At 40.9% G+C, this 12,055-nt stretch overlaps 1 protein-coding gene across 4 annotated transcripts in view; it reads right to left on the bottom strand.

Moving 5' to 3' along the window:
- The window catches only part of bmp6 (bone morphogenetic protein 6), an 85,483-nt gene that overhangs the window by 26,812 nt on the left and 46,616 nt on the right, over positions 1-12,055 (bottom strand). Inside the window, exons 2-4 of one of the 4 annotated variants that reach the window (XM_051066945.1) lie at positions 8,516-8,708; positions 3,830-3,978; positions 3,503-3,700 (exon numbers count right to left, since the gene is read on the bottom strand). The exons of 1 other annotated variant lie outside the window; for it this stretch is intronic. In XM_051066945.1, the coding sequence (XP_050922902.1) occupies positions 3,503-3,700; positions 3,830-3,978; positions 8,516-8,708 (540 nt within the window). The remainder of the gene's footprint in view (positions 1-3,502; positions 3,701-3,829; positions 3,979-8,515; positions 8,709-12,055) is intronic. 2 more of the 4 variants (XM_051066948.1, XM_051066947.1) reach the window with 2 other exon arrangements.

Here is a 12,055-nt window from a genome sequence, read left to right as displayed (position 1 = left end):
GCAAGATGTTAGACAGAAATTGCCCAGTCTGTGAATTGTCAAAGCAATTTTGCGCTTTGTAAAAAATAAATGCAGTCAAATCAGTGCAGTGGTTAACCACAAAGGTCATGAGTGGCAATTTGGGCAGAGGAGGGAAATTATTTTAGAAAACACACAGAGTAAAGTAACTCATGCTCCAAAAGGCTTAAAAGGCCTCTATGTGTCTAAGCTAGTGCACACTATATCAATTAAAACAAACACTTTGCTGCCTTTTGGACTTGGATCTCTCTCTCTCTCTCTCTCTCTCTCTCTCTCTCTCTCTCTCTCTCCTTTTTCCAGAGGAAGTATCAGGGTGAATTATTGGCGAAATACTCCTTTTAGTTGGAGCTGTGGTGGCCTGAGCTGATGTACTGTAGTTCCATGCCAAACTACGGGGACACTGTCCACATTTTGTTTCTCCCTTTGAGCGCTCTACAAGATGGATGCTCTCCCCAACCGTCCTGTCCTCCTCCCTGTCTCTGGAGTGAGTGATGCCGTATTGAAACCATATGCCCTCCTGAATTCCTCACGGATCCTCCCATCCCATCCAATCCAGCAGTCCGCTGCTGGCCGCGGACATTCGGCTGTCGCGAGGGGGGCCTCCCTGCTTCCTGTGTAGGATCTAAATATTTACACTCCCCATCGTCCCGAGTGGCGAGGTGGAGAGGTCTTGATGTTTTGGGTTATGTAAAGTCCAGTCCTCCAGGACGCATATTTAACAGATTGTCCTTGTTAGAGCAGATTTTTTGAGCAGATTCACTTTGCAGAAAGTTTTCTCATCTTCCTGATACAGACTGGGACACAAAAGCAGACTACAGTTGACCTACCTTGTGAATCTGTGTGTAGAAGTAGCTGAATAGCAGACTGTTCTATATGATAGCATTAAACTATTTCTCTAAGCTATTAATTATGAATTTATTTACATTTGACATAATTATTCCCTCATCATCTTTCCTACTGGAAGAGAGCTGAAGTGACATTGGTTACCGAAACGCTAACCCACATTATAAGTAAATGGTGTTCACATTAGCTGTCTGATTCACAAGTGTACCCCAGTATCGCCACATCTTCTGAACATCTTGACTTCAAATGATAACTCTGTTCTCTTGTTCTCAGCCAAAGCTTTTATCTAACACAAAAAAGCAAAAGGAATTCAAATGACATCCTCTTGTGTCAACAGCAGCACAGAGTTACCTACTGAGAAAGGCACTGAAGATGCTCTTAACAAACAGAAATAGAGCCAACAAATCTCAGCAAAGGATTTTTAGAGAGCAGCAGTAAAAACAAATCCAACTTGTCCTACAAATACGTCTGTATGCCATACAGATGGTAGAGCTATTAAACACAGTAGCAGAAAGAAGCAAAGCAGAGGTAAATCGTTTCACAGGTCGCCAGTTGTGGCTGTGTGTCAATGTACTAAGATGTCCTCAGGTACCAGAGGACCAAATGCAAGCCAGCTATGACCCAGATTTGGCTAGGTTTTGGGGTTGCAGACTTGAGCCTCTTTGGTCTGAGCAGCAGCTTCAGTTAGCAGTACTGTGGCTAGCATTGAGAGAGTCTCAGCCCCTGGAATCAGCACAAGTATACTTGGAATGATTCTAGCACTTCATTTATCACAAGTCTGACATAAGTCCAGAAAACAGGTGTGCCGCACTTAGGCTGCTGACGGGCCAAACAGCTTTGACTACCTGAGGGTTAGCAGATACACAGCTTTACAGAATGTTTAAAAACAGCAATAATATGTGCTATGTAGACTATAGAATGACATAAACTTTCCTGAACTCAGTCTTACCTATCTTTCTGTTTGCAGAATCAAATAAATCAAGATTTTAGGCTGATAATTCTGACATAAGTCCATGGCGAACAATACAATTGTGTTGATTAAGCTGATTAAACTTATATAAAGTCCAGTAGCTGAAGGAATTATGTTTATTTTGGACCATTCTGCACCTCACAGTTTATATTCAGTGCTAATGTTATGCAACAGTGCAGGAAGTAATGTGCAATTTTTGTAGTGAGGTGGAGAGCTCGCCTTTTTATTAGCTACAACCACGAGCTTTCATTAAACCTAAACCTTGTGTTTTATCTGCTTACCTTATCCACATTTGATTTGCCACAAGCACAGTGTTTCCCTGATCTCAACCACATTGTAGTTCCCCTGCATTTGTATTATAGAAAGCAAGAATTTTTAAAATGTTTGCTGCTGGGGACATTTTATTTACTGCTCCATACAAGGTTGTACTCTGATGCAGAGTTAAAGCTTCGAGCTGTGAAGGCTTAATATTAACATGACGCTTCATCTGTCAAATTAGCCAGGGATTAGAGTGACATTAACAACAGGCTCACTGAGCCCTAGCCTTAAGTACTGCAGTAGTCGCACAATGAAGCCTCACATGAGCATCTTAGCTTTAAGACCTATAAAGTCTGGCCAGAATTACACAGCAGGTGAAAGGTGAGCGGATTAGGGTTTGATTTAATTTGAAAAGCTTGCAGAGCTCATAACATCAGGCTTATACCTGCTCATTACCTCATCTGCTGAACAGGAAGAGGAGTGGGAGGACTGATGAGAAGGTTCAGATGGTGAGGTCTACATCTCACTATGTAGAGCACTGTTTTGTGTCTATACCATTTTCTTTAGCATTGTCTACCACTTTTTTTTCTATCATGCACATACAATTTCTCATTTTGTCTGACCCCGATTGTTAAGCTCCTTTCTCTGTTACACTCTCACTCCAAGACTACCTCTCATCACATTCTCAGGCTTTACTTTACAATCTTTTTAGCTTAAATTCAAAGCCAAACCTTAAACCAACTCTCAGATCCCTTCATTAATTAAGGCGCTTTAGGTGTTTGTACCCTTATTGTTTATCAGTAGCACACAGTCCAAACACATAGCCAGCATCATAAAGAACGATGGTCTGACCCCCAAAGAGCCCTGGTCTCAGCATCACAGAATCTGTCTGGGATTTCATGAAGAAACAGAAGACACTGAGACAGCCTGAATCCAACAGAGGAACTGAGGCAACTTCTCCAACATGCTGGAACTAACTACCTGAGTACAGGTGTACTGAGGAGAACCCGGAGCTGTTGCAAGGAGGGGAGTGGGGTTATAGGAAATACTGATCTGATTTAGGTTTTTCTGTTTACTGCACTTTGCATGGGTTTAACTGATGAATAAAAATTAGTACTGTATCTTATATATTGCTATGAAAAATCTACATTCCTTCCTCAAGATGCAGGTTTTGGTATATAGCTAATCCATACAGAGGAACTACAGTAAAAACAGATTTTGGACATCATCCCTGGGCTACGATTTTGTCAGACAGGGGATGATTAGAGAGACTCAGCCGAAGTCAGATCCAATTCATCAAGCGTCTCAAAGACGGCTATTTAAATCAGACTTCAAACAAATGCTATCTATCCACTGATCTGCAAGACGAGGTTGGTTAAAGTTCAGTGTTAGTCTAGTTGACGTAAGACTGACCTGCTAGACCCAACCCTCTGGATCCCTCCTGCGGCTGCGTGGATCGGTTGCGATTCTGCTGGCGACGTTTGCCGCCAGTGGAGCGGGCGGTGCGGATGTACACTTCACTGACTTTGAAAAACGCCACCATAAAAGGCTGCTTCTCCAGTGCACCGTCACGTCCTACAAGCCCCCCCTCCTTGGAAGTGATGCTCCGTCCTGTTTGAGAGGGCACAACACCTTTAAACTACGCAAGGCAAGATTTATGCTGATGAGACTGTGTTCACTGTATGCTTTGGAAATAATAAATAAAATTTTAAAAAAGATGCATGTGATCATATCCCTTACCACTGCTGGTCTCCATGCTGATCTGCAGGCCCAGGTTGTGTCCTGGGCTCATCACCCACAGGTTGCTGGTGGCAGTGATGTCAAACTCTAGCCAGCCCTCCTGAGCCGCCCACAGGCTGCGAGACTCCAGCAGGAACAGGTCTGCCTCTCTGGAAGAACATTGGAGATAATACAAAAGAAAAACAGCTTGGATTAAAAATAATAGATGAAATGAATTTTTAGTCATATATTTTAGTCATATAACATAAAATTCAGGTATTTATGTTCTGAGCTCCTTGAGCTGCAGGTTTAGGCTCACTTAAGGGACTGCATTTATTTTTTAAAAAATGTTATCTTATTTTATTATTTCAACGAAACCGTGAAACTGTGATATTTTTGCTTAAGGCTATCATACTGTCAGATTCTCATACTGTCCCATGCCTACTGACAACCCAGATGCCAAAGTCACGTGTCACTTTAAACATGCCAAATTTAGCATGTTATTATATTAGCACATTTTCCAAAAGATATAAGAAGGCAGTCAATTAGACAGAGAGAGAGAGGGCTATGTTAGTATAACTTACAATATTTTGTGTGAATAAAATTCATAAAGGTGAAGCATTTGAAATGGGAAGGAAGAGACCTGTGCACTGTGACAATAGATACAGTCTAGCCAAGTTTTTCTGGTTGGCTATGGTGAGTTCAAACCAGCCAAGCAAGTCAGTAAGCATGGCTTTTGCTGCCAGGATTTTTAAGTAACTTTAAACTGCAGAACGTGTCAAACAGGAAGAAAAATACCTGTGTAACATGACTATGGAGAATTTCATGAAAAAGAGCCGAGGACACATAAGGAAAAGACAGAGTGTGAGTGATAAGAGGGCTCATCCATCCACTGTCCCATTACAGTAGTAATAACAGAGTGTCGGGTCTGTCAGACCCTCCTCCAGAGCCGACATCAAAGCCTCGTAATCATCCAGGTGTTTGGAAAATGCCCCTGCAGTCATGCATCAGCAGCCTCTCTTTATTGGTCATTAATGAGAGTGTTTCTGATGGCTTCCGTATGAGCCTCTACACACTGTTTTTCCTCCTCCTCTCTCTCTCTCTCTCTCTCTCTCAGACACACACACACACCTCTGCTGATGAAGGATGGCAGGGGTCCATCAGAGAGCCGCCTGTGGGGCGAAGGCTACTGAGAGCCTACTGTAAAAGTTCTTATTGACTGACTGCTTAAATGAACTGGAATAATAAGGTCGAGGGTCAAAGTTGTGTTTTTTGCCACAATAAATCTCCTTTATAAGTCTTGTCGGTGACTGCTGTTAAAAACGCGAGGTGGGAGAGTGTAGCTCACAGCGGGCCTAGTTATCGCGTGTGCTTTCATCTTTTAAAGTGCTGAAAAGGCATATTTGTTCGATTGTTAAAGCAATATGTAAGTCAGACATCTGGAAGCAAGGGTTTCAGAATTAGAATATACGCTATATTACAATTCGTTTTACAAGTTATTACAAATACATGTAAAAGGGGAAAGAAACTGTTAAATCATCTTGTTTGGCACTGCATAATTACTGGCAAAATGTTGCTGCCTGGGTTCTGGACGTTAAAAGCAGCATTTGCAGCAAACTGCCCTTTCTCAATACGCTGTCAGGCCTGCCAGATTTTTGGCATTGTAATTTCTCACATTCCTTGTCTGCTGTTCGTGAAACCACCCCAATCAAATGAAAAGTACAAAGGGTGTCAGGCTAATTAAGTGCTCTATCATTACAGCTTAGAGTCAAAACTGGAGTCAGATTTTTACAGGAAGGAGGGCCATGAGAAAGTTAATAGGCTCCCTGCTGACAGGGCAATTACAAAAGATATAGTGGCGTAAAAGGTGGAAAATGAGGAAAACAACAACAAAGACTTTAAATTATTGTCTTGTACAAACCATCAATCCTAAAAAAAAAAAAAGAGTTACTTTTAGCAATGAGGAGAATGAAGGTAAGAATGTAACACAGTGAGAGCAATTTTTCCCCGGTGGACCATCCAGGCTGTAATTTTCTGCAGGGTCAAAAACCTGTCTTACAGTAATACAGAAATTGGAGATGTATGGGTCCTTTAATCTCCAAATATCTACAAAAATAAAAGGGCTTACTGCCAGGCTGGGGGGCACAAACCAGCCATTGCAGGGATAGAGGAATGTAGCAAATAAGTAGCTTTTGATACCTTTTGACCGACAGAAGAATATAGCTTGCCAGTATCTATAGCTGAGGTTCTCCAAGGACCTCAGAGTGAATCAGCTTTAGAATCGGACTACAGTCTGGCAACATCTGGTGTTAGACATCCCACCAGTGTGGAGTGTCTTGATGTTAGCCAGCACAAAATAATATTATTAATCAAGTGTAATAGCTCCCTATACATCAACAGCTTTCAAAGAGAAAGTTGTTTCGGTGTATATCCACTGATAAAACATACTGGGCTGTACAAGCTGCTAAAAATATTTATCAGAAATTCTCTTCATGTTAGTGTTGCTTCTCACTGGGCAGGCTTGATAAAAAAAAAACAAATATCATTCAGAAATCTTACTGGATGTTTATTTACCCCTGCAGACGTAATGTAAATGTTTGGCATGTATTAGCTGTGCTCACTTGCGGGACGGGAGGATTTTGAAACTGTGCTATTTCTGTAAGACGTGGTTTTGTTTGATTTTACATCATAAACATGGTAGGAGCACAGAGTTTGTGTAACACAGGGAGAATGATAGAGAGACAGAGCAAAACCCACAGGGAGAGGCAGTTTAAAAAGTTTTGTGTCCAGAGGAAGTGAACTGAGCACACTTTCTGTTTTCACTGACTGCCTATTTCTTGTTGATTTGTAGACTCCTCGTACAACCACAGTGTAAACCCTCAGTAAACCTACTGGACCCACTCAGGGGTGGATTAATGCAGATGCATGCTGTATGGACAAGTACTGTTAAAACCCACAAAACATTTCACTCAAGATCCCAGAGTTTCCAGTGATACCAAATTTGTCACACTGATGTACAGGGAAATGTGTCTAAAATTATGTACAAGAAAACCAAAATTGCACAGTTTTAGGATGATGAAATATGGTGCTGAGAATTATGTTGTATGTAATTTATCTGAGCAGATCTTTATGTGTCTCGTTGAGATTTGTATACAGTATCATTTTGGGGTTATTTTGTGTATGTGTGTGTGTGTGTGTGTGTGTGTTTTTCCCTGAGAACTAACCAGTATTTTGTTTAGTAAGATAACAACAGAAACTGTTTTTGTTAACTATGATCTGGTACAAAGACTCATTTGGCTTACAGTTAAATTAGCCAGTTACATGGAGAAAGATGAAGAGATGAGGAAAAAGACCCTTTTCAGGATAAACCTGCATAATAAATGTTATTTGAAAGTATATGTATGTACATATAATTCTGTATTCTTTAAAATTCTGGGTTTTATTAACTAACTACGTACAGTACATACAGAAAAAGCATGTGAACCCATGGCGTTGCATGGTTTTCTGTATTAAAAATGACTGTATTAAAAAAAACATTCACAGTTCTGGAAGAAAAAGAAAGTGAACCCTTGGATTTAATAACTGGTCATACCTCAACAAGCACTTTTAGTAGCTGTTGATCAGACCTGCACACCTGCTGTTGATCAGACCTGTTCAGGAAGAATTTTGGACCATTCCTCATACAGAGCTGCCTAAGCTCAGACATATTCTATAGGATGTCCAGTGTGAACAGCTCTCTAAGCTCATTCTGCAGCACTGCTATAAAGTTACATTCTGCACTCTGACTGAGCCACTCCAAAAGGTGGATTTTACTTGTTTGAAGTCATGTACTTTGTCCTGCTGCATCACCCGACTTCTACTGAGCTTCTGCTGGTGGACAGCCACCCTGACATTATCCTGTAAGACGCCTTTGTAAATTTGGGAATTCATTTTTTGGGATGATGTTTTCATGTTGGTATACAGTGCACTTTTTACACCATATTTAACATTGCATATTTTCCCAAACAATTCAACCTTATTTTCATTAATCCACAAAAAACTAAAAAAAACTATTCCAAAACATGTTCCCAGTGCAACTGTGGAGAGTCTGGGTGCTCTTTAGCAAACCTCTGTTGCACATTAATGCTTTTTTCAGAGAGCAGTGGCTTCCTCTGTGGTGTCCATGGGAGGACACATGCACCACGATTTGCATATGGTAGATTCATGACCAGATTAAAACCAGCGGCAATTACTCTTTTAAGCCTTTAGCTGTGACTCTGGGCTTATTTTTATCCTCCTTGAACACCTCCAATCTTATTTCATTGACCAGATTCCAGCTTTGCCGACTCCTGACTCCAGTTAGCCTGTCGATGTCATTAGCCTTAGCGTTCACATACTTTTTCCAGCCTACACTGTGAGTGTTTATGTCAAAATTGACAAAAACAATAAAATGATTTCTGTGTTAAAATAGATTGATATACTCAGGCATACCACTGACTGCTTATTTTGCTCTTGATTTGTTTTGCATCGTGTAATATAATACAATATGGACATGTTAAAAAGGTTATAAACTTGATTTTCTTTGAGGAAAAAACATTTAAGGGGAAATCAGGGTTTAGCAGAGGTTATTGAGGGATGAGAGTCCTACTCTGCATTTCTTAGTTGTTGCGGTGATTGAAACCTGTTATCTTCCTTGTTAAAAGCTCATCACTAATGCGTGTGGGTTACCTGTCAGGGTGCTCCTTGACCACCTGGTACACTTTGAGTAGGAAGGTCTCATTGCGGAAGGTGTGGCTCACACACTCCTTGTAGAGGCGAAACTCTGCTGCAGTGACGGCCTCACCGTCAGGGATCTGTGAGAGGTTGAACTTAAACTCCTTGTGGTGACGCCGCTGTGGGGAGAGCTCGCTGTCGTACTCCACTGTGGGATGGAAACACACACAAACACGTAGCGTCACAACATTATCCACATGGAGAAAAGAGACAGGGAAAGATAACACAAGGACAAGTGGAAAACTAGCTATTTACTCTCTCTGCATGAAGTAAAATGCTGTTGTGCAAGTTTTCTACTTCTGCTCATCAGAAGAAATCATGGTTAGACTGGATTTGTACTTAAACAGAGCAATTCGTCTTCTACAACATTACGTCTTTATAATGTATTTTCAATGGCTTGTCTCATATTCATGATGTATTTTCTACAAATAGGATGAAACTGCCTTGAACAGACTGGGTTTCAGTGTAAATATAAAGTAGTAATTGATGAGTGTATATCTTTCTCACACACTACACTGAGGTCAACCATAGAAGGCTTAAAACGATCCCATCTTTTATACGTTAAGGTCTAATAGGTTTTCGTGGCTCCCAGTTTCCCTAAATAAACCCCTGTTATCATCAGTCCAAAGCAAAAGCCCATGATTTTTTCAGTGGTAGCAAACTTAGAGACATTCTGCAACCACTTCTGACAGCGTGAAATGACAAAAACCAACAAAATGCTCCCTTCTATGCTTTTAAGTGCAATATGCATCATAATGATAATGTGCTCTCCGGGGAATTGGTTCCTGTCTCAGCTAGAGGTTTTTCTCCCACAGCAAAGGGCCTGCAGAGTCAGTTTGTCAGCAGACACACAGAGCGAGAAAAGGGAAGTGAATAAAGAGGGGGCATGTTGAATGCAATTAGAAGGTCATATACAGAAATAGCCACGCAGACATAAACAGTAAACGCTAAGCCGCAAATATGTGCTATATTCTGCACGGAAACACACGAAAAACTGGTAACATAAATGCTCAAGTACTGAAAACACACATCAATACACTCTATTCTTACTCCATCACATTCACTGATTTAAATACTTACTTGTACGCTAGACACTACCAGACACACTATATGCACAATCCATCATCTCCACTCTTGTTTCCACTCAGTGCAGCGAGGTTCAGCAGGCTGTGGTTTTACCACCAGACTCTACTAAGTGCAGGCCAACTGGGAAACAGCTGGATGTATACTGCGGTGTGACCGAACATAAATGTCCAACATCATGCATTTACCTACATTTATCTTCTGCTACTGCCGCTGCAGCTGCTCCAGCCAGACTAGCTAACCTGGTTAGCTTAACAGAAGCAGTAGTTTGCAATTTCCAAAAATGTCTAACTATTGCTTTAAAAGTGCAACCTCAGATGACTATTAGGAAGGAAAATTAGTAGGAGAGAAAACATATACACATTCAGTCTCTTTATCAATGTTGCCTGATGACTTGATAGATGGAAACTGGAAACATTGTGGAGTCTTCTTTCTTCCTACATTAACTCAACTCACGGCTTCATAATTTGCTTATGTCCAGCAGTTTCAGACATATTTAATACATGTAAAGGGCTGGTATACATGTATATGTTTGCTTTTTTTTGACAGACATTTCATTTTATTTTGAAGATTCACTTGGATACTTTTACAGCCCAAACCTGAGGTAACAGAAATTTTGTTTTATACCTGTGCCAGGCTTGTGAAAACCTTCTGGTTTAATTTTATGATGTAAGGACCAACCCAAAATGGCCCAATGACACATTTTACTCCCTGAGTCATAGCCATCTCCCAAAAAATGCCAGCCCCACCTTGTACCCACACCTAGGAAGGTCAAAGCTCTCCTTATCCCCAGACATTTACAAGTTTACATGTAAATGCTGAACCCAAGCAACACACTGAGCTGAGAGTGCTGGGGAGGGAAGACATGACATTCTGGCTTCATTGCATATGAGGAAAAATCAAAATCTGTGCACTGTGTCTTGGTCAAAACAAATTATGATAACTGAAGGATCTCAGTTCTCAAACACTTTCCACTGAAGCAAAGGAAACCACCAAGACAACGAGTCGTTCTTCACATCGGCGTCAGTGTGACTTTTATCAGATGTGACAGCGGCCATTTCATCATCTTACTCCACAAGCTGCCACACACGCAAACGCACAGATGTTGCAGTAACTGTGTGTGATACTGGGTCTGGTCTTGCGTTGAGGGGTGGATAGATCAGCTAAGCTTCTGTGAATGTGTGTGCGGAGGCCTTCAGCAGAGGTCATGGTACTCTAAATGACTTTACAACCCTCCCTCCAACACCCCCGCGCTTTAAGACCAACAGCTTCAAATTTCATGTTTCCTATTTAGGAGTCTACTGGCTTTTCAGCACAAAAACTCTGATAAACTTTTAACTTATTGTAGAAAGAGTCCCACATCAAATAATGTTTACTATGTTTGCTGTATTGTCTGTTGAGTACACCTGTACTAAAAAGCTGAAGTTCTAACTTGGGAGCCTTATTATATAAATGCAACATGTGCATTCCTCTAACTTCCTTGCAGCTATTAATAAAAAAATGAGTAGCCAGAACTGTGCCTAAACACACATATACACACAATCTAGGAGTTGTCCAGTATGGCCACTTTCTTCCAGTAACTAGCTCCACTGAAGCAACAAGGGTGTTGACAGTCTGGTCCTAGAATTCAACTTGCAACTTTTTATACTTTACACTTCCTCAAAAATGTTACAAAACCTAATATAATCACACAAGAGGAATGGAAAAGGGGAGAAAACAGTTTTCACTGAGATGAAAAATGTATGCACTCATTTTATCGGGGTTTTAATGAAATTCACAGGACACATCTCTTTTGAAATTTATTCCCGTCACATCCTAACAAAATCTCAAGGCACTCAAGGCGGCTCACTGAACAACTCACCAGCCTGTTCAAGTGAAATAAATCTTTTTTTTCTAATCTCAGGGAAGGGAGTTGTTTTGAACAATGTCCAGATGAAGACAAGCAATTAAAACTATGAAATATACAGAGAGCCACAGTCTCACATCTCTTATATCTAACACTTTATCACCGCAGCCCGATGCAAAGCAGCCTGGGAACCGCACTATTAGCAGCTAAGAGGCATTCCAGCTGCTTCCCGACCTTCTCAGCTTGAAATTCGATTGAAAGCCACTGAGGTTTTGCATCTAAAATCAAAGGGAATTCTATATACAAGGGGCATAACCTCTGTGCTAATCGACCATGATGTGAGCTCTGAGATAGGAACACACAGAAGGGAAAGGGGATTTATATTTGGATGATTCAAGGAGGAATTTATTCAAAGTGATTCTAAAGATGGGGAGAAAGTGATTATATTGGTGATGTGGTGCAACAGTGTTCACTGGAAAATGTGAGAAAGAGTGCCAAAGTATCATACATGAGTGAATACTAATCTGTAGGTGTAAATTATGGTTTTGTTTTATTACCACACTCTC

Source organism: Lates calcarifer, linkage group LG24 (genome assembly GCF_001640805.2).
Source record: "Lates calcarifer isolate ASB-BC8 linkage group LG24, TLL_Latcal_v3, whole genome shotgun sequence".
Taxonomy (NCBI): Eukaryota; Metazoa; Chordata; class Actinopteri; family Centropomidae; genus Lates; species Lates calcarifer.
Note: the sequence above shows the minus strand (reverse complement) of the source record. Positions and strands in the feature narration are given on the sequence as shown.